We start from the raw sequence: 23,363 nt of genomic DNA, 5'->3' as shown, positions 1-23,363 counted from the left end.
ACCCATGAAGACAAGCAGCTTAACCCCTTAGTCAACTTCAACAGACACTACCCATGAAGACAAGCAGCTCAACCACTTAGTCAACTTCAGCAGACACTACCCATGGAGACAAGCAGCTCAACCACTTAGTCAACTTCAGCAGACACTACCCATGAAGACAAGCAGCTCAACCACTTAGTCAACTTCAGCAGACACTACCCATGGAGACAAGCAGCTCAACCACTTAGTCAACTTCAGCAGACACTACCCATGGAGACAAGCAGCTCAACCACTTAGTCAACTTCAACAGACACTACCCATGAAGACAAGCAGCTTAACCCCTTAGTCAACTTCAGCAGACACTACCCATGAAGACAAGCAGCTTAACCCCTTAGTCAACTTCAGCAGACACTACCCATGAAGACAAGCAGCTCAACCACTTAGTCAACTTCAGCAGACACTACCCATGAAGACAAGCAGCTCAACCACTTAGTCAACTTCAACAGACACTACCCATGAAGACAAGCAGCTTAACCCCTTAGTCAACTTCAGCAGACACTACCCATGAAGACAAGCAGCTCAACCACTTAGTCAACTTCAGCAGACACTACCCATGAAGACAAGCAGCTTAACCCCTTAGTCAACTTCAGCAGACACTACCCATGAAGACAAGCAGCTTAACCCCTTAGTCAACTTCAGCAGACACTACCCATGGAGACAAGCAGCTCAACCACTTAGTCAACTTCAGCAGACACTACCCATGAAGACAAGCAGCTCAACCCCTTCAGTCTCCCTCCACTCACCACCCTTTGCTCCAGGCTGCAACTCCTCAACCTGGGCATGAAATCAATTGTAGAGTGGGGGAGGGTGTGTGTGTGTGTGTGTGTGTGTGTGTGTGTGTGTGTGTGTGTGTGTGTGTGGACAGAGAGATCACAATCTACTCAGTTATTGCACTGTCATCCCTCTCTTCCTGTGTCAGTCCATCTCTCTCCCACTCTTTCTCCATCTCTCTGTCCTCCACTTTCTATACCTCTTCTACTCCTCTCTTTACCCTCCACTTTCTATCTCTTCTAACCCTCCCTTTACCCTCCACTTTCTATCTCTTCTAACCATCCCTCCCTCCTTCCTTGGCTTTTCACCCAAACACAAGTCTTTTCCGGATGGTACTGACCTTGAGTCAGATGTTAAGGCTGCTTCTGCAGTCATAATGAGTATGCTAATTAGGTATAGAGCAGCTGAGAGCAAGAAGCCATGACCTGTCTTGTCCTCCACGGATTACAGCAGTGACAAGAACAGTCAATGGGGTTACAAAATGATCGTGGATGAATGCGGTTTTGGCAAAAAGGCAAGCTGACACTGCATCACATTAAGCCTATAATAAGAAGGAAGAGTGTTTATGTGAGAGGGGGATGGAGGGAAGGAGGGAGAGAGAGAAAGAGAGAAAGTAAGAAAGTGAGAGAGAGAGAGAGAGAGAGAGAGAGAGAGAGAGAGAGAGTGAGAGAGAAAGAGAGAAAGAGAGAGCGAGAGAGAGAGAGAGAGAGAGAGGGCGAGAGAGAACAAATTGGCGAGGGCACTAGAACAGTCTGCAGCACCCGGCCTCACCCTACTAGAATCTGAAGTCAAATGTCAACAGTTTGCTGATGATCTGGTGCTTCTGTCACCAACCAAGGAGGGCCTACAGCAGCACCTAGATCTTCTGCACAGATTCTGTCAGACCTGGGCCCTGACAGTAAATCTCAGTAAGACAAAAATAACTCTGCATGCAGAATTATGCAAAAATATCCTCCGTATACAACGTAAAACGCCAAAAAATGCACACATAGCAGAATTAGGCCGATACCCAGAGAAAGAGCAGTTAAATTCTACAACCACCTAAAAGGAAGCGATTCCCAAACCTTCCATAACAAAGCCATCACCTACAGAGAAATAAACCTGGAGAAGAGCCCCCTAAGCAAGCTGGTCCTGGGGCTCTGTTCACAAACAGACCCCACAGAGCCCCAGGACAGCAACACAATTAGATCCAACCAAATCATGAGAAAACAAAAACATAATTACTTTACACATTGGAAAGAATTTACAAACAAAACGAGCAAACTAAAATGCTATTTGCCCCTAAACAGGGAGTACACAGTGGCAGAATTCCTGACTATGTACGGACTCAGTGAGCATAGCCTTGCTATTGAGAAAGGCCGCCGAATGCAGACCTGGCTCTCAAGAGAAGACAGGCTATGTGCACACTGCCCACAAAATGAGGTGGAAACTGAGCTGCACTTCCTAACCTCCTACCAAACGTATGGCCATATTAGAGACACATATTTCTCTCAGATTACACAGACCCACAAATCATTTGAAAACAAATCTAATTTTGATAAACTCCCATATCTACTGGGTTAAATACCACAGTGTGTCATCACAGCAGCAAGATTTGTGACCTGTTGCCACAACAAAAGGGCAACCAGTGAAGAACAAACACCATTGTGAATACAACCTATATTTAAGTAGATTTTTTCCCCCTTTTGTACTTTGACTATTTTGCACATAATTACAACACTGTATATAGACATAATATGACATTTGAAATGTCTTCATTCTTTTGGAACTTTTGTGAGTGTAATGTTAACTGTTCATTGTAGATTTTTTACTTCACTTTGTTTATTATCTATTTCACTTACTTTGGCAATGTAAACATATGTTTCCCATGTCAATAACGACCCGAAATTGAAATTGAGAGAGAGAGAGAGACAGAGAGAGAGAGAGAGAGAGAGTGTGATTAATATGTCTCTGTGATTATGTCTATGAGGCTCATAATCTCTTAGCCTCTGTAAATGTTATCTATCCTATTGTCTCTGGACATCTCTATCTCTCTCTTTCTCTCTGTCTCTCTGTCTCTCTAAATTGCTTTATTGGTATGACGTACCTATTACAAAAGCATACTTTAAGTGATTAATTTACAATATTAACATAATTAAAATAATAATAATCAATATTGTCAACAAGACAACAGTGACAACAATAACCAAGGGTCAAAATAACCATGTAATGGACAATAACAATAACAATGGCATAGAGGACATGTGCAGGTTGGTTGGTCTGACAGACACTGTCACTCATCTTATGGAAGGCTGTAATGTAGGTGTCTGCCAACCCACAGCTCTCTGCATCCTCCCCCAACAGGATGGGTAGCCTATCCTCATCAGAGAGGTCTTTGAAACCTTGAATAAGGGTTTCAAATTTGGGGAAATTACACTCTCTAATTGTTTTATATTTTTTCAGGAAATGCAGTTCTGTCTCGGGTAATTTGGTTTATTCTGATTGATTGGATGTTCTGGTCCTGAGGCTTCAGTGTGTTAGTAGAACAGGTTTGTGAACTCAGCCCCAGGACCAGCTGGATGAGGGGACTCTTTTCTTTGCTCAGGTCTTGGCATTGCAGGTCTTGGTAATGATATGAGAGGGGGTCTCTGTATTTGAGATGTTACCAAAACTTAATAGCAAGTTTTGGAGTTTTTATTATTAGTGGATAATGGCCTAAATCTACCCTGCATGCATTGTTTATAGTTTTCCTCTGGACATGTAGGATAATATACAGCTGGTATAATGCATTATATGATGCAAAATGCATCAGGCTGTATTTCTGTATTTTGAAAGTTGTATATCTTGAAAACCTAATTGCTGACATGCAAAACATTTTTGAACAATATCAACAATAAACTAATGAAACAAATACAAAAAGATCGTTTGGGGTAGAATTTTCTTTTAAGAGTAAGGTAAATAATATATATAACAGCAAACATTTCTTGTCTATTAAATTTTCTTCTTCCTATTCATTGAACAAGTCAACGTTTAGTGCAATAGCTGTGTGTGTGTTTGATTAGTGCAGATGAACTGGAGGAGCCGTTTTATCAGTCCTACAGAGTTCTCCTGTCCTCTGAGGGCCTCCGCGTAGCTGCGCTGGTCCTGCTGTTGGGCCCTGTGGAAGTCTGGGCCGGAGGGCTGCCTGTTTGGTCTGGTAGAGGTGGTGGTCTGGTGGTGGGTAGGGCCTGTGGGGTGCGTTGGGTCTGGTGTGGCATTGAGGGGGCCTGGGGCTCCTTGGTGGTGCGGTGGTCTGCTAGGGGTCTCTGGGTGAAGCTCTGTCCAGTGTGGCGTGGGCTGTTTGTCTACCAAGTGTCACATCCTTTAGGATCTTGGCAAACATCCCCACTTTCTGCATCCTCTAGTGGGAGGGGTTGTGCAGGTGCTCTGGGGTGATTGTTGGGTTGTGAGCAACGTATACATTCAAGAGCAGGGCAAGCTGTCAACATGATGTCAGTATTGACTTTCTGGATGGTACGGATGAAAGTGTCTGCAGGGCAGCAGAGCGGAGATGGTGATGCGGGAGTTGGGGAAGGACTAACGCCCACTCTGTTGACCAGGCTGTCTACTCTCTCCTGCTCCTCTCTACTGACCAGGCTGTCTACTCTCTCCTGCTCCTCTCTACTGACCAGGCTGTCTACTCTCTCCTGCTCTACTGACCAGGCTGCCTACTTTCTCCTGCTCCTCTCTACTGACCAGGCTGTCTACTCTCTCCTGCTCTACTGACCAGGCTGCCTACTCTCTCCTGCTCTTCTCTACTGACCAGTCTGTCTACTCTCTCCTGCTCTACTGACCAGGCTGTCTACTCTCTCCTGCTCTACTGACCAGGCTGTCTACTCTCTCCTGCTCCTCTCTGTTGACCAGGCTGTCTACTCTCTCCTGCTCTACTGACCAGGCTGTCTACTCTCTCCTGCTCCTCTCTGTTGACCAGGCTGCCTACTCTCTCCTGCTCTACTGACCAGGCTGTCTACTCTCTCCTGCTCCTCTCTGTTGACCAGGCTGCCTACTCTCTCCTGCTCTACTGACCAGGCTGTCTACTCTCTCCTGCTCCTCTCTGTTGACCAGGCTGCCTACTCTCTCCTGCTCTACTGACCAGGCTGTCTACTCTCTCCTGCTCCTCTCTGTTGACCAGGCTGCCTACTCTCTCCTGCTCTACTGACCAGGCTGTCTACTCTCTCCTGCTCCTCTCTGTTGACCAGGCTGCCTACTCTCTCCTGCTCTACTGACCAGGCTGTCTACTCTCTCCTGCTCCTCTCTGTTGACCAGGCTACCTACTCTCTCCTGCTCTACTGACCAGGCTGTCTACTCTCTCCTGCTCCTCTCTGTTGACCAGGCTGCCTACTCTCTCCTGCTCTACTGACCAGGCTGTCTACTCTCTCCTGCTCCTCTCTGTTGACCAGGCTGCCTACTCTCTCCTGCTCTACTGACCAGGCTGTCTACTCTCTCCTGCTCCTCTCTGTTGACCAGGCTACCTACTCTCTCCTGCTCTACTGACCAGGCTGTCTACTCTCTCCTGCTCCTCTCTGTTGACCAGGCTACCTACAGTCTCTACAGTTTGTTCCTGTCATCTTCTTGTTGACAGACTCCTTTTTTATCTCCTCCTTCACCTGCACTTGCTCTCTCCTCATGGTACCCATAGCTCTAACAGAGCCAGCCTGTCTCTCAGCAGGCTGATGGTGGTGTAGCTGAGGGCTGCTCCTTCAGCTCAGTAACCCATAGCTCTAACAGAGCCGGCCTGTCTCTCAGCAGGCTGATGGTGGTGTAGCTGATGGCTGCTCCTTCAGCTCAGTAACCCATAGCTCTAACAGAGCCGGCCTGTCTCTCAGCAGGCTGATGGTGGTGTAGCTGATGGCTGCTCCTTCAGCTCAGTAACCCATAGCTCTAAAAGAGCCGGCCTGTCTCTCAGCAGGCTGATGGTGGTGTAGCTGAGGGCTGCTCCTTCAGCTCAGTAACCCATAGCTCTAACAGAGCCGGCCTGTCTCTCAGCAGACTAATGGTGGTGTAGCTGAGGGCTGCTCCTTCAGCTCAGTAACCCATAGCTCTAACAGAGCCGGCCTGTCTCTCAGCAGGCTGATGATGGTGTAGCTGATGGCTGCTCCTTCAGCTCAGTAACCCATAGCTCTAACAGAGCCGGCCTGTCTCTCAGCAGGCTGATGGTGGTGTAGCTGATGGCTGCTCCTTCAGCTCAGTAACCCATAGCTCTAACAGAGCCGGCCTGTCTCTCAGCAGGCTGATGGTGGTGTAGCTGAGGGCTGCTCCTTCAGCTCAGTAACCCATAGCTCTAACAGAGCCGGCCTGTCTCTCAGCAGGCTGATGGTGGTGTAGCTGAGGGCTGCTCCTTCAGCTCAGTAACCCATAGCTCTAACAGAGCCAGCCTGTCTCTCAGCAGGCTGATGGTGGTGTGGTCATGGCTCTGGTGATCGTAGACGGGCAGGGGGAGGGGGGCTAGGATAGACCTGTTGGTGGATCTGTGTTTGGGCTCCTGCTGTTGGAGTGCCTGAGGTGAGGGGAGAGGTAGGGGCGCTGACCTTGTCCTTTTTTCCCCGCTATCTTCTCCAGGGTGGGGAAGTCCTGTACAAAAGAGCTGAGTGGAGCCTCACTGCCCTGGACCACGACACTGCCGTTCTGGTGCTCGGTTACCGTCTGAAACCTGTTTTCCTGGTCCTTTTCACAGTCCTCAAAAATGTGGATTGTCCTTCCCTTGCAGATGCCTTTCTTTGTGGTATAGCTGAAATGCCTGGTTACAGCTGTATGCCAGGCAGTAGTGTGGTCTGTGTAAACTAACAGGTTTTTCTCCTTCCCTCCCACAGAACATGTGTCATTTACTCTCTGAGTGGATAAGGGGCGGTGAGCAGAAGAGTCAGGGTGATTGAGTACCTGATCTCTACCTCAGTTATGTTATAGTTGGTCTGGGTTAAACTGTGTCAGTCAAAGTCAGTAAAGGTTTGCTTTGGTCAGTCTGGATTGTTCTGGGTTGTTCAGGATTCGTTAGTCGGGGTGGTCTTAGTCTGGTTTCTTCTGCTTTGGTCTGGGTTGGTCAAGATCAGAGCAGTTCAGTGTGTGGGGTCGAGGCCCGGCTCTTACCTCCGGTGGCGCTAGACACGGTCGGCCAGTTCTGGACCAGAACCCCCTGGGCTCCCTGCATCACCGACGACTCCTCCATGTGCACTGAGCTGGAACACAACACACACACACTGAGGTTACACACTGGAGAAATATAACACACACTGGAGAAATATAACACACACACTGAGGTTACACACTGGAGAGAAATATAACACACACTGAGGTTACACACTGGAGAAATATAACACACACTCAAAGGTTACACACTGGAGAAATATAACACACACTGGAGAAATATAACACACACTGGAGAAATATAACACACACTGGAGAAAAATAACACACACATTGAGGTTACACACTGGAGAGAAATATAACACACACTGAGGTTACACACTGCAGAAATATAACACACACACTCAAAGGTTACACACTGGAGAAATATAACACACACTCAGAGGTTACACACTGAAGAAATATAACACACACTCAGAGGTTACACACTGCAGAAACATAACACAGTCTGAGGTTATACACTGCAGAAATATAACACACACTGAGGTTACACACTGGAGAAATATAACACACACTCAGAGGTTACAGACTGCAGAAATATAACACACTCAGAGGTTACAGACTGCAGAAATATAACACACTCGGAGGTTACACACTGCAGAAAATTAACACACTCGGAGGTTACACACTGCAGAAATATAACACACACACTCGGAGGTTACACACTGCAGAAATATAACACACACTGAGGTTACACACTGGAGAAATATAACACACACTGGGGTTACACACTGGAGAAATATAACACACTCTGAGGTTACACACTGCAGAAATATAACACACTCTGAGGTTACACACTGGAGAAATATAGCACACACACTGAGGTTACACACCGGAGAAATATAACACACACTGAGGTTACACACTGGAGAAATATAACACACTCGGAGGTTACACACTGCAGAAATATAACACACACACTGAGGTTACACACTGCAGAAATATAACACACTCTGAGGTTACACACTGCAGAAATATAACACACACTGAGGTTACACACTGGATAAATATAACACACAGTCTGAGGTTACACACTGCAGAAATATAACACACACTCAGAGGTTACACACTGCAGAAATATAACACACACTCGGAGGTTACACACTGCAGAAAATTAACACACTCGGAGGTTACACACTGCAGAAATATAACACACACACTCGGAGGTTACACACTGCAGAAATATAACACACACTGAGGTTACACACTGGATAAATATAACACACAGTCTGAGGTTACACACTGCAGAAATATAACACACACTCAGAGGTTACACACTGCAGAAATATAACACACACTCAGAAGGTACACACTGCAGAAATATAACACACAGTCTGAGGTTACACACTGCAGAAATATAACACACACTCAGAGGTTACACACTGCAGAAATAAAACACACAGTCTGAGGTTACACACTGCAGAAATATAACACACACACTGAGGTTACACACTGCAGAAATATAACACACAGTGTGAGGTTACACACTGCAGAAATATAACACACACTCAGAGGTTACACACTGCAGAAATATAACACACACTCAGAAGGTACACACTGCAGAAATATAACACACAGTCTGAGGTTACACACTGCAGAAATATAACACACACTCAGAGGTTACACACTGCAGAAATAAAACACACAGTCTGAGGTTACACACTGCAGAAATATAACACACACACTGAGGTTACACACTGCAGAAATATAACACACAGTGTGAGGTTACACACTGCAGAAATATAACACACACTCAGAGGTTACACACTGCAGAAATATAACACACACTCAGAAGGTACACACTGCAGAAATATAACACACAGTCTGAGGTTACACACTGCAGAAATATAACACACACTCAGAGGTTACACACTGCAGAAATAAAACACACAGTCTGAGGTTACACTGCAGAAATATAACACACACACTGAGGTTACACACTGGAGAGAAATATAACACACACTCAGAGGTTACACACTGCAGAAATATAACACACAGTGTGAGGTTACACACTGCAGAAATATAACACACAGTGTGAGGTTACACACTGGAGAGAAATATAACACATGGTGACATGGTGAGGTTGGACCCAGGTGCAGAGAAGAGACCAGACGAGGAATGAGTGGTTAAGGATAAACATAATACTTTACTGAGAAACTGTAGCCGCAGGATCACAGTACACTTGAAAAAACAACAAACACAAAGTCTCGAAAACCCAAACTGACACTCGAACAGCGACAGTCCAGTGGATGAGTTGGCAGTGTGTTGTGAGCATACTCTGCCCAGACAAGGAACTTGCTCCAGTTGCTGACCTGGGTGGAGATTAAACAGCAGAGGAACTTCTCCAGCTCCTGGTTGGCCCGCTCCATTTGCCCATTCGACTGTGGGTGGAACTCTGCTGAGAGACTCACCAACGCCACCAACAGGGAGAAGAAGGCTTTCTGTGTAACGAACTGGGGCCCACAATCCAAGACAATGTCCTGGGGAAGTCCGTGTAGTCGGAAGACATGGGTAATCATGAGATCAGCGGTCTCCTTCGCTGAGGGAAACTTGGGTAAGGTGATGAAATGGGCTGCCTTGGAAGACCAATCGATGACCACCAGGATAGTGGTAAGCCCTTCGAATGGGGGTAACCCTGTGATAAAGTCTATGGACAGGTGGGACCAGGGCCCGGCTGGGGATGGGCAGAGGTTGGAGAAACCCAGCCGGTCACTGTCGTGCTTTGGGCACAGGTGGAGCAAGCTGTAACGAAGGATCTCACATCCTCAATCATGTTGGGTGACCAGAATTTTCGCCTCAGGAACTCCAGTGTCCGATTAACCCCTGGATGCCCAGTTAATTTAGAGGAGTGGCCTCATTGTGGTACTAGGGAACAGACTCATCGTGAACCATAAAGTCTGTTAGTGGGTCCTCCGCCGGGGTCAGGTTCTCGGGTCTGGGCTTGTCGGACCGTGGTCTCAATACTCCATACCACAGGGGCCACAATGTGGGAGCTGGGGATGATGGGCTCGGAGTCCCTCTCCTCATTAGAGACATCGTGTTGACAGGACAGTGCGTCTGCTTTCTGATTCTTGGTTCGCGGACGATAGACTAGTGTGAAGTTGAACCTGTTAAAGAACAGAGCCCATCTAGCCTGGCGAGCGTTCAACCTCTTGGCTTCTTGAATAGAGACCAAGTTCTTATGGTCGGTCTAGATCACGAAATGTTGAGGTGCCCTCTCCAACCAGTGTCTCCACCCCTCAAGGGCCCACTTAACTTCTTATGGGCAGGTGCGTCCCACCTCAACAACATCCGGTGAAATTGCAGAGCGCGAAATTCAAAATACAGAAATACTCATAATAAACATTCATGAAACATACAAGTGTTATACATCAGCTTAAAGATTAACTTGTTAATCCAGCTGCTGTGTCAGATTTCCAAAAGGCTTTACGGCGAAAGCATACCATGCGATTATCTGAGGACAGCGCCCAGCACAAAACCATACAAACATTTTCCAGCCAAGTAGATTAGTCATGAAAGTCAGAAATAGCAATAAAATGAATCACTTACCTTTGATGATCTTCATATGGTTGCACTCACAAGACTCCATGTTACACAATAAATGTTCAGTTTGTTCAATAAAGTCCCTCTTTATATCCAAAAAACTCTGTTTTGTTGGCGCATTTTGTTCAGTAATCCACTGGCTCAAAGGCGGTCACAACAGGCAGACGAATAGATCCAAATAGTACCGGTAAAGTTCGTCGAAACATGTAAAATTATGTTATTTATTAATCCTCAGGTTGGCTATTGTCTTTATAAATCGATAATATTTAAACCGGACAATAGCGTATTCAATACAAAGGAAAAAGAATGGCGGGCACGCTCCCGGTCATGCGCCCAAAAAGCTCTGGTTCATTCGACCGACCACTCAGATAATGTTGTCATTCTTACTATTTTTTCAGAATAAAAGCCTGAAACAATGTCTAAAGACTATTGACATCTAGTGGAAGCCATAGGAACTGCAATCTAGGTCCCATCCATTTATATGGTGGATAGGCTTTCAATGGAAAAACACTCAATTCAAAAGAATGCCTCTTCCTGGATGGATTTTCCTCAGATTTTCACCTGCCATATCAGTTCTGTTATACTCACAGACATTATTTGAACCGTTTTGGAAACTTTAGAGTGTTCCCTATCCAATACTACCATGCATATGCATATCCTAGCTTCTGGGCCTGAGTAACAGGCAGTTTACATTGGGCACCTCATTCATCCAAAATTCAAAATACTGCCCCCTACCAAAGAGAGGTTAACTGCCAACATCGTAGTTGCGTTCCGCTGGTGTGAACTGCTTGGAGAGAAAGGCACAGGGGTGCAGTTTCATGTCCCCCTCTTTCCGCTGTCAAAGGATTGCTGCTGCTCCGGTGTCCCAAGGCGTCCACCTCTACCACAAAGGGGCGGGTAGGATCAGAATGGACGAGGATCCAGAGGGTCCAGACGTGAAACGTCCCTTGAGCTCCCCAGATGCCCCGTCAGCCTCGGGGGTCCAGCAAAAATGGTTCTGGGACTTGCATTTTAGGGCCTTGAGAGGCGCTGCCACCACACCAAAGTTGCGTATAAAACGGCTGTAAAAATTGGCAAACTGTTGGATTTGTTTGAGTGAGGCGGGACGGGGCCAGTCAATGACCGTTCTCACCTTTACGGGGTCCATTTGGATGCTGGCGGTAGAGATAATGTGGCCCAGGAAAGAAACTTGGGATACATGGAACTCACACTTCTCTATCTTGATGTATAGTTGACTCTGCATCTCAGGACTTGGAGGATGTGCAGTATGTGTTCCGGAAGGTTCTTGGAGAAGATCAGGATATCGACAAGGCAAACAAAGATGAACCGATTCAACATATCCCTAAGCATGTCATTGACCAATGCTTGGAAGACTGCCTGTGAGTTCGATAATCCAAAGGGCATGACTAAATACTCATATTGGCCACTCAGGGTGTTAAAAGCAGTCTTCCATTCATCTCCCTCCCTGATTCTCACCAGATTGTAAGCATTGCGGAGGTCCAGTTGGTGAAGAATTGGGCCCCGTGGGCCAACTCCAAGGCAGTGGACATCAGGGGTAGGAGTCAACGATTCTTAATCCTAATCCTGTTCAGCCCTCTGTAATTGATGCAGGGACGCAGACCTCCATCCTTCTTTCCCACGAAGAAGAAGCCTGCACCGGCTGGGGATGTAAAGGAGCGAATGAAACCTGCCTCCAGCAACTCCGGATGTAATTGTCCATGTCTGCTGCTTCAGGGGTCGAGTGGGAGTGCAGACGGCCCCGGGGAAGGATGGAGCCGGGTAGGAGTTCTATGGCGCAGTCGTATGGACGATGAGGAAGGAGGGTGGTGGATTGCCTCTTACTGAAGGCCTCCCAGAGGTCGAAGTTCTCGGGAGGGAGAGTGGAACAGTCTTGGTCTTCAATGGATGCCGGGGAACATGGCAAGGCTCTTGGTGGGTGTCTTAGGTATTTAGTCTGGCAGTTCTTACCCCAGTCTAGTAGGTATCCCGTGGACCAGTAGAATGGGGGGTCATGTAGCACTAGCCAGGGGTACTCTAGGATAAGGGGATTCTCAGAAGCTGTGATTAAAAGAAAACTAAGTCTCTGAGTGGTTAACCCCAAACTGCAGTAGAATGGGCTTGGTCTGATATTCCACCTGGCCAAAGCCGGTGGGGCATACATCAAGGGCTTGAATCTGCAGAGGGATGGGACATTTCACCCACTGGATTTGCAATTCTCTGGCGAAGTCTTGGTCATTTAAATTATCCGCGGTCCCGGAGACCATGAAGGCTTGAATGTGGTGCTGACGGTTGTGCCAATGGAGGGTTGTGGGTAGTGTCAGACGGTGACCGGGTAGCTGGGGTGTAACTGCACAGCTCGTCAGGGTCTCCCCTTGTCCTGGCGATGACCGAGACCTCCGTATTAGAGGCAGCAGCCGTCGCACATGCACCTGCCACATTCCTGTTGGCTCAGACGTGTGCGTCCCAGCTGCCTGGACGCCTCAGGGTGCTCCAGAAACCGGGATATGGGAGTGGTGTCAAAAAGGCGCTGTCTCACACGTTCTCGGATGTCAATCCTGATGGCCAGCGTTATCAGGGTCGAGGTCCTCTCCCAGTTCCCGAGCAGCCAGTTCATACTTGATGGAGTTAGCCAGACCCTGCTGGAAAGCGGTGACCAGTGCCTCAGTATTCCACCCACTCTCGGCGGAGAGGGTGCTGAACTCAATGGCAAAGTAAGCCACTGGTCTGGCACCTTGACGGAGGTTGAACAGTCAGTTTGCCGCTTCTCGTCCACTGACTGGGTGGTTGAAGACTCGTCGCAGCTCGGCAGTGAAGGCTAATATGGAGCTGCAGGATGGTGGCTGCTGTTCCCACACCGCCATTGCCCACGCCAGAGCAATGCCTGAGAGTAGAGAGATGATGTAGGCGATCATGATCCGATCGGTGTGGAACGAGGACTGTAGCTTGAACACCAGAGAGCACTGAGTGAGTAACCCCTTGCATCCTCCTGGGTGGCCGTCATACCGCTCGGGGGCTGGGATCTTGGGTTCCCGGTGCAGTTTCCCTGGAGGAACTACGGTGACGCCTGTAGCACTGGGCGATGAGACTTGGGCATTGGCTTCTCCTGGGTTGGGGTTGGGCCATTGTTGGAGGGAGTTGGTAAGTGCCCGGAGGGTCTCTGATATTTGGGAGAGTTGTTCTTGCTGCCACCTCAGCAGTGCTCCTTGGTGTGTTATAGCATTCTGGATTTGGGTGATCTCTGCTGGGTCCATGTTGTGGCAGAAGCTTGCTGTGATGTGGTGAGGTTGGACCCAGGTGCAGAGAAGAGACCAGACGAGGAATCAGTGGTTAAGGATAAACATAATACTTTACTGAGAAACTGTAGCCGCAGGATCACAGTACTCTTGAAAAAACAACAAACACTAAGTTTCGAAAACCCAAACTGACACTCGAACGGCGACAGTCCAGTGGGCGAGTTTGGCAGTGTTACACACTGGATAAATATAACACACACACTCTGAGTTTACACACTGGAGAGAAATATAACACACTCTGAGGTTACACACTGGAGAGAAATATAACACACTGAGGTTACACACTGGAGAGAAATATAACACACTCTGAGGTTACACACTGGAGAGAAATATAACACACTCTGAGGTTACACACTGGAGAGAAATATAACACACTCAGAGGTTACACACTGAAGAAATATAACACACACACTGTCTGATGGTATACTGTGAGAGTGTTTCTCTAGTACAAACACACCCACATTTTCTGGGTGAGCGTAATATTATAGTGGCAGCAGCTATAAGCTTCTGTGGACTGAATCCTCTCTCACTCTGCATTTTCCCCGTAATAATATAATGTAACCATGGCAGGGAACCACAGGATGTGTGTGTGTGTGTGTGTGTGTGTGTGTGTGTGTGTGTGTGTGTTTGTGTATATACAGTCAGTAGTGGGGGTCAGCCAATTCCATCTGAGGAACTCAAGCAGGACCCTGGATTAGGATAAATCACGCCAAGCCCAGGGAATCCAGCACACCCTCCCACTAAAATTTACTGAGCTTTGCGGTGTGATAAAAAAAACGACAGGATGCCGCCACAACACAGCAAATACAGAACCTTAAACACACAGACTCCCGCCATATTAAAATGTAACGGATCACATTTTACTAAATCCATTGTCCTCTATTCAAACTTCAAAACAGAATTACGGAGTTTAATTATGCAAAGGTTCAGGAACATTTCATGTCGCTTTTGAAACAATCTGCATATTGCAGTATCATTTATGCAACAGGGGTATCACCTTGTGGAATAGTGAGCTGCTGAGCAGGGTTTTAACTGAGGATTAAAGACACTCTCTATCTTTCTCTTTATTGTGTTAGCAGATAGAGGATGGAACCAGGTATCAGAACATCTCCTGATAAAGATAGAAACCCATGCATGTGCTTTTAAGGCAGTGCTCTCCCTCTCTCAATCCCCTCTGCGCTTCCATTTTTCATCCCCCTCTCCTCTCCTGCCATTTTCCCCTGCTTGGAGAACTGGGTCTCATTTAGCCTCACTAAGGTCAGGTGAGAAGAAACCATTAGCCACTTCAGCAGGAATCGCTCTGCCTTTCTCTTTCAATGTCTCTGTTGCTGTATTTTTCACTCACAGACACACACGCCAATATGTTATTGACTATGAAAATTCTCTACGTTTTCCCTCACCTCTATACTGAAAAACGTCAATGTTCAGCTGCAAGGACATGTTCTCCATGAGGTAAATGAAAGTATTGTATGATATAATAGTTGAACATATACAGTAAGAGAGACGAGAGGGAACATTGTGGGAGGAGGTTGCAGGATAGCCACCATTTTAGTTGCACTTCTTCTCAATGCTCTACACACGTCTGGTCGTCTGCGCGTACACGTGCGTGTGTGTCCGTGTACGCATTTACACGTCCAAGGTCAGGCAATCACAGCTCGGTTTCCATCCTCTCCTCTCTCTCTTCCTATCTGATTCCCTCTCTCTCTCCCTCCCCCATTCTCTCTTTATTCATTTGTCCCTTCCCCCTCTCCCTCTCTTTCTTGCTATGCAATTTTTCACTCTAGCTATATTGAATAGTGTGTGTGTGTGTATGTGTGTGTGTGTAAATGTCCTCCTGTCTTGGTGTAGCGGTGTAAGGAGATGAATAGTGATTTGGTAGGGTGGCCATTTTGTATAGACTGCTGTGTAGAGTTGGAGTCAATTATTAATGGGGAACACGGGACCGAAAAACATGTTACCTCAGCTAATGGCTGTATCTGTTTCTCTCTCTCATTGTCTCACTTTCTCCTTGTGTCCCTCTAAATGTCTTTTGTCTTTCTGAAAGTCTGTCTGTCTGTCTGTCTGTCTGTCTGTCTGTCTGTCTGTCTGTCTGTCTGTCTGTCTGTCTGTCTGTCTGTCTCTTCGCCTGTCGTACTTACAGCCATGAACCCATATAGACACACTGCCCTCTAGATAAGCATGGTTCATAATTACAGTGAAATAGATGTGGGCTACAAAACTAAGCAGGTCAAAATCATTACAGAAGTTGATATTGTGTTTGGGGTATACATTCAAAATCTCTCAAAATCTTTCAAGCAAACTGTAATCTCATTAGATTAGAGTATAAAGAGATAAATCAGCATCTCAGATTGAGGGAGGGAGAGGAAGAGGGAGGAGGGAAGGAGGGGAAAGAGAGAGGGAGGGAGGGAGGGAGGGAGGGAGGGAGGGAGGGAGGGAGGGAGGGAGGGAGGGAGGGGAAGAGAGAGGAGGGATGAATGGATAAAGTAGGGCTCCATGCTAAAGTAACAAGAGATTCAATGCATTAGAATGATTTGCTCAAGCCAATTAACTCACAGTAAACCCTGCTGTAATTATGAGGGAATCAGTGTAACACTAATGACACTAGGATGTTACACTCGTATTAATCTGACACACAAACACATTAATGTACTCGTAGAATGAGACTTATACTGTAGACAGACACAAAAAACATTAAATGATAACTCATAAAACAAAGACAAACACATACATGCTGAAGCTAGTGCTGACCCTAGTACTGAGCCTAGTGCTGACCCTAGTACTGAGCCTAGTGCTGAGCCTAGTGCTGACCCTAGTGATGACCATAGTGCTGAGCCTAGTGCTGAGCCTAGTGCTGACCCTAGTGCTGAGCCTAGTGCTGACCCTAGTACTGAGCCTAGTGCTGAGCCTAGTACTGAGCCTAGTGCTGAGCCTAGTGCTGACCCTAGTGCTGAGCCTAGTGCTGACCCTAGTGCTGAGCCTAGTGCTGAGCCTAGTGCTGACCCTAGTGCTGAGCCTAGTGCTGACCCTAGTACTGAGCCTAGTGCTGAGCCTAGTACTGAGCCTAGTGCTGAGCCTAGTACTGAGCCTAGTGCTGAGCCTAGTGCTGAGCCTAGTGCTGAGCCTAGTGCTGACCACAGTGCTGAGCCTAGTGCTGAGCCTAGTGCTGAGCCTAGTGCTGAGCCTAGTGCTGAGCCTAGTGCTGAGCCTAGTACTGAGCCTAGTGCTGAGCCTAGTGCTGACCACAGTGCTGAGCCTAGTGCTGAGCCTAGTGCTGAGCCTAGTGCTGACCACAGTGCTGAGACTAGTGCTGACCCTAGTGCTGAGCCTAGTGCTGACCACAGTGCTGACCATAGTGCTGAGCCTAGTGCTGACCACAGTGCTGACCATAGTGCTGACCCTAGTGCTGAGCCTAGTGCTGAGCCTAGTGCTGAGCCTAGTGCTGACCACAGTGCTGAGCCTAGTGCTGACCCTAGTGCTGAGCCTAGTGCTGACCACAGTGCTGAGCCTAGTGCTGACCCTAGTGCTGAGCCTAGTGCTGACCACAGTGCTGACCATAGTGCTGAGCCTAGTGCTGACCACAGTGCTGACCATAGTGCTGAGCCTAGTACTGAGCCTAGTGCTGACCCTAGTGCTGACCCTAGTGCTGAGCCTAATGCTGACCCTAGTACTGACCCTAGTACTGAGCCTAATGCTGACCCTAGTGCTGAGCCTAGTGCTGACCCTAGTGCTGAGCCTAGTGCTGAGCCTAGTGCTGACCACAGTGCTGACCATAGTGCTGAGCCTAGTGCTGAGCCTAGTGCTGAGCCTAGTTCTGAGCCTAGTACTGACCCCAGTGCTGACCCTAGTGCTGACCCTAGTGCTGACCCTAGTGCTGACCATAGTGCTGAGCCTAGTGCTGAGCCTAGTGCTGAGCCTAGTTCTGAGCCTAGTACTGACCCTAGTGCTGACCCTAGTGCTGAGCCTAGTGCTGACCCTAGTACTGAGCCTAGTGCTGAGCCTAGTGCTGAGCCTAGTGCTGACCCTAGTGCTGACCCTAGTGCTGACCCTAGTACTGACCCTAGTGCTGACCCTAGTACTGAGCCTAGTGCTGACCCTAGTACTGACCCTAGTGCTGACCACAGTACTGACCCTAGTGCTGACCATAGTACTGACCACAGTACTGACCCTAGTGCTGACCACAGTACTGACCCTAGTGCTGACCCTAGTACTGACCATAGTACTGAGCCTAGTGCTGAGCCTAGTGCTGAGCCTAGTGCTGACCACAGTGCTGAGCCTAGTACTGAGCCTAGTGCTGAGCCTAGTGCTGAGCATAGTGCTGACCATAGTACTGAGCCTAGTGCTGACCACAGTGCTGAGCCTAGTACTGAGCCTAGTGCTGAGCCTAGTGCTGACCACAGTGCTGAGCCTAGTGCTGACCCTAGTGCTGACCATAGTGCTGAGCCTAGTGCTGAGCCTAGTGCTGAGCCTAGTTCTGAGCCTAGTACTGACCCTAGTGCTGACCCTAGTGCTGAGCCTAGTGCTGACCCTAGTACTGAGCCTAGTGCTGAGCCTAGTGCTGAGCCTAGTGCTGAGCCTAGTGCTGACCCTAGTACTGACCCTAGTGCTGACCCTAGTGCTGACCACAGTACTGACCCTAGTGCTGACCACAGTACTGACCCTAGTGCTGACCCTAGTACTGAGCCTAGTGCTGACCCTAGTACTGACCCTAGTGCTGACCACAGTACTGACCCTAGTGCTGACCATAGTACTGAGCCTAGTGCTGACCCTAGTACTGACCCTAGTGCTGACCACAGTACTGACCCTAGTGCTGACCCTAGTACTGACCATAGTACTGAGCCTAGTGCTGAGCCTAGTGCTGAGCCTAGTGCTGAGCCTAGTGCTGACCACAGTGCTGAGCCTAGTACTGAGCCTAGTGCTGAGCCTAGTGCTGAGCATAGTGCTGACCATAGTACTGAGCCTAGTGCTGACCACAGTGCTGAGCCTAGTACTGAGCCTAGTGCTGAGCCTAGTGCTGACCACAGTGCTGAGCCTAGTGCTGACCCTAGTGCTGAGCCTAGTGCTGAGCCTAGTTCTGACCATAGTACTGAGCCTAGTGCTGAGCCTAGTGCTGACCATAGTACTGAGCCTAATGCTGAGCCTAGTGCTGAGCCTAGTGCTGAGCCTAGTGCTGAGCATAGTGCTGAGCCTAGTGCTGACCATAGTGCTGAGCCTAGTGCTGAGCCTAGTGCTGACCACAGTGCTGACCATAGTGCTGAGCCTAGTGCTGACCATAGTACTGAGCCTAGTGCTGAGCCTAGTGCTGACCATAGTACTGAGCCTAGTGCTGAGCCTAGTGCTGAGCCTAGTGCTGAGCATAGTGCTGAGCCTAGTACTGAGCCTAGTGCTGAGCCTAGTGCTGACCACAGTGCTGACCACAGTGCTGACCATAGTGCTGACGATAGCGCTGAGCCTAGTGCTGAGCCTAGTGCTGACCATAGTGCTGACCATAGTGCTGAGCCTAGTGCTGACCATAGTACTGAGCCTAGTGCTGAGCCTAGTGCTGACCATAGTACTGAGCCTAATGCTGAGCCTAGTGCTGACCATAGTACTGAGCCTAGTGCTGAGCCTAGTGCTGACCATAGTACTGAGCCTAGTGCTGAGCCTAGTGCTGACCATAGTACTGAGCCTAGTGCTGAGCCTAGTGCTGAGCCTAGTGCTGAGCCTAGTACTGAGCCTAGTGCTGAGCCTAGTGCTGACCACAGTGCTGACCACAGTGCTGACCATAGTGCTGACGATAGCGCTGAGCCTAGTGCTGAGCCTAGTGCTGACCATAGTGCTGACCATAGTGCTGACCATAGTGCTGAGCCTAGTGCTGAGCCTAGTACTGAGCCTAGTGCTGACCATAGTGCTGACCATAGTGCTGAGCCTAGTGCTGAGCCTAGTACTGAGCCTAGTACTGAGCCTAGTACTGAGCCTAGTGCTGAGCCTAGTACTGAGCCAAGTGCTGAGCCTAGTGCTGACCATAGTGCTGACCATAGTGCTGAGCCTAGTGCTGAGCCTAGTGCTGAGCCTAGTACTGAGACTAGTGCTGAGCCTACTGCTGAGCCTAGTGCTGACCACAGTGCTGACCATAGTGCTGAGCCTAGTGCTGACCACAGTGCTGACCACAGTGCTGAGCCTAGTGCTGAGCCTAATGCTGACCACAGTGCTGACCACAGTGCTGAGCCTAGTGCTGACCATAGTGCTGAGCCTAGTGCTGAGCCTAGTGCTGAGCCGAGTGCTGACCATAGTGCTGAGCCGAGTGCTGACCATAGTGCTGAGCCTAGTCCTGAGCTTAGTGCTGACCCTAGTGCTGACCACAGTGCTGACTACAGTGCTGACCACAGTGCTGAGCCTAGTGCTGAGCCTAGTGCTGAGCCTAGTGCTGACCATAGTGGTGAGCCTAGTGCTGAGCCTAGTGCTGAGCCGAGTGCTGACCATAGTGCTGAGCCTAGTGCTGACCATAGTGCTGAGCCTAGTGCTGAGCCTAGTGCTGAGCCTAGTGCTGACCCTAGTGCTGACCATAGTGGTGAGCCTAGTGCTGAGCCTAGTGCTGAGCCTAGTGTTGAGCCGAGTGCTGACCATAGTGCTGAGCCTAGTGCTGACCATAGTACTGAGCCTAGTGCTGAGCCTAGGGCTGAGCCTAGTGCTGAGCCTAGTGCTGACCATAGTGCTGAGCCTAGTGCTGAGCCTAGTGCTGACCATAGTGCTGAGCCTAGTGCTGAGCCTAGTGCTGACCACAGTGCTGACCACAGTGCTGACCATAGTGCTGACGATAGTGCTGAGCCTAGTGCTGAGCCTAATGCTGACCCTAGTGCTGACCCTAGTGCTGAGCCTAGTGCTGACCACAGTGCTGACCATAGTGCTGAGCATAGTGCTGAGCCTAGTGCTGACCATAGTGCTGAGCCTAGTGCTGAGCCTAGTGCTGAGCCTAGTGCTGAGCCTAGTGCTGACCATAGTGCTGACCATAGTGCTGACGATAGTGCTGAGCATAGTGCTGAGCCTAGTGCTGAGCCTAGTGCTGACCACAGTGCTGAGCCTAGTGCTGAGCCGAGTGCTGACCATAGTGCTGAGCCTAGTGCTGACCATAGTGCTGACCATAGTGCTGACCATAGTGCTGAGCCTAGTGCTGAGCCTAGTACTGAGCCTAGTGCTGAGCCTAGTACTGAGCCAAGTGCTGAGCCTAGTGCTGACCCTAGTGCTGACCATAGTGCTGAGGCTAGTGCTGAGCCTAGTACTGAGCCTAGTACTGAGCCTAGTGCTGAGCCTAGTGCTGACCACAGTGCTGACCATAGTGCTGAGCCTAGTGCTGACCACAGTGCTGACCACAGTGCTGAGCCTAGTGCTGAGCCTAGTGCTGAGCATAGTGCTGAGCATAGTGCTGAGCCTAGTGCTGACCATAGTACTGAGCCTAGTGCTGAGCCTAATGCTGACCCTAGTGCTGACCCTAGTGCTGACCACAGTGCTGACCATAGTGCTGAGCCTAGTGCTGAGCCTAGTGCTGAGCCTAATGCTGACCCTAGTGCTGAGCCTAGTGCTGAGCCTAGTGCTGAGCTGAGTGCTGACCATAGTGCTGAGCCTAGTGCTGAGCCTAGTGTTGAGCCTAGTGCTGACCACAGTGCTGACCATAGTGCTGAGCCTAGTGCTGAGCCTAGTGCTGAGCCGAGTGCTGACCATAGTGCTGAGCCTAGTGCTGACCATAGTGCTGAGCCTAGTGCTGAGCCTAGTGCTGAGCCTAATGCTGACCCTAGTGCTGACCATAGTGCTGAGCCTAGTGCTGAGCCTAGTGCTGACCATAGTGCTGAGCCTAGTGCTGAGCCTAGTGCTGACCATAGTGCTGAGTCTAGTGCTGAGCCTAGTGCTGACCACAGTGCTGACCATAGTGCTGAGCATAGTGCTGACCATAGTGCTGACCACAGTGCTGAGCCTAGTGCTGAGCCTAATGCTGACCCTAGTGCTGACCATAGTGCTGACCCTAGTGCTGACCATAGTGCTGACCCTAGTGCTGAGCCTAGTGCTGAGCCTAGTGCTGACCACAGTGCTGACCATAGTGCTGAGCATAGTGCTGACCATAGTGCTGACCACAGTGCTGAGCCTAGTGCTGAGCCTAATGCTGACCCTAGTGCTGACCATAGTGCTGACCCTAGTGCTGAGCCTAGTGCTGAGCCTAGTGCTGAGCCTAGTGCTGACCACAGTGCTGACCATAGTGCTGACCATAGTGCTGAGCCTAGTGCTGACCATAGTACTGAGCCTAGTGCTGAGCCTAGTGCTGACCATAGTACTGAGCCTAATGCTGAGCCTAGTGCTGACCATAGTACTGAGCCTAGTGCTGAGCCTAGTGCTGACCATAGTACTGAGCCTAGTGCTGAGCCTAGTGCTGACCATAGTACTGAGCCTAGTGCTGAGCCTAGTGCTGAGCCTAGTGCTGAGCCTAGTACTGAGCCTAGTGCTGAGCCTAGTGCTGACCACAGTGCTGACCACAGTGCTGACCATAGTGCTGACGATAGCGCTGAGCCTAGTGCTGAGCCTAGTGCTGACCATAGTGCTGACCATAGTGCTGACCATAGTGCTGAGCCTAGTGCTGAGCCTAGTACTGAGCCTAGTGCTGACCATAGTGCTGACCATAGTGCTGAGCCTAGTGCTGAGCCTAGTACTGAGCCTAGTACTGAGCCTAGTACTGAGCCTAGTGCTGAGCCTAGTACTGAGCCAAGTGCTGAGCCTAGTGCTGACCATAGTGCTGACCATAGTGCTGAGCCTAGTGCTGAGCCTAGTGCTGAGCCTAGTACTGAGACTAGTGCTGAGCCTACTGCTGAGCCTAGTGCTGACCACAGTGCTGACCATAGTGCTGAGCCTAGTGCTGACCACAGTGCTGACCACAGTGCTGAGCCTAGTGCTGACCATAGTGCTGAGCCTAGTGCTGAGCCTAGTGCTGAGCCGAGTGCTGACCATAGTGCTGAGCCGAGTGCTGACCATAGTGCTGAGCCTAGTCCTGAGCTTAGTGCTGACCCTAGTGCTGACCACAGTGCTGACTACAGTGCTGACCACAGTGCTGAGCCTAGTGCTGAGCCTAGTGCTGAGCCTAGTGCTGACCATAGTGGTGAGCCTAGTGCTGAGCCTAGTGCTGAGCCGAGTGCTGACCATAGTGCTGAGCCTAGTGCTGACCATAGTGCTGAGCCTAGTGCTGAGCCTAGTGCTGAGCCTAGTGCTGACCCTAGTGCTGACCATAGTGGTGAGCCTAGTGCTGAGCCTAGTGCTGAGCCTAGTGTTGAGCCGAGTGCTGACCATAGTGCTGAGCCTAGTGCTGACCATAGTACTGAGCCTAGTGCTGAGCCTAGGGCTGAGCCTAGTGCTGAGCCTAGTGCTGACCATAGTGCTGAGCCTTGTGCTGAGCCTAGTGCTGACCATAGTGCTGAGCCTAGTGCTGAGCCTAGTGCTGACCACAGTGCTGACCACAGTGCTGACCATAGTGCTGACGATAGTGCTGAGCCTAGTGCTGAGCCTAATGCTGACCCTAGTGCTGACCCTAGTGCTGAGCCTAGT

General features: G+C 49.3%; 1 protein-coding gene across 14 annotated transcripts in view; it reads right to left on the bottom strand.

The window, feature by feature from the left end:
* The window catches only part of LOC115205348 (protocadherin alpha-C2), a 204,661-nt gene that overhangs the window by 17,297 nt on the left and 164,001 nt on the right, over positions 1–23,363 (bottom strand). For all 14 annotated transcript variants that reach the window (XM_029771215.1, XM_029771226.1, XM_029771216.1 and 11 more), the window contains one exon: positions 6,913–7,001. In XM_029771215.1, coding sequence (XP_029627075.1) covers positions 6,913–7,001 — 89 coding nt within the window. The remainder of the gene's footprint in view (positions 1–6,912; positions 7,002–23,363) is intronic.

Source organism: Salmo trutta, chromosome 13 (assembly GCF_901001165.1).
Source record: "Salmo trutta chromosome 13, fSalTru1.1, whole genome shotgun sequence".
Lineage (NCBI taxonomy): Eukaryota > Metazoa > Chordata > Actinopteri > Salmoniformes > Salmonidae > Salmo > Salmo trutta.
This window is presented reverse-complemented; position numbering and strand designations above follow the sequence as displayed.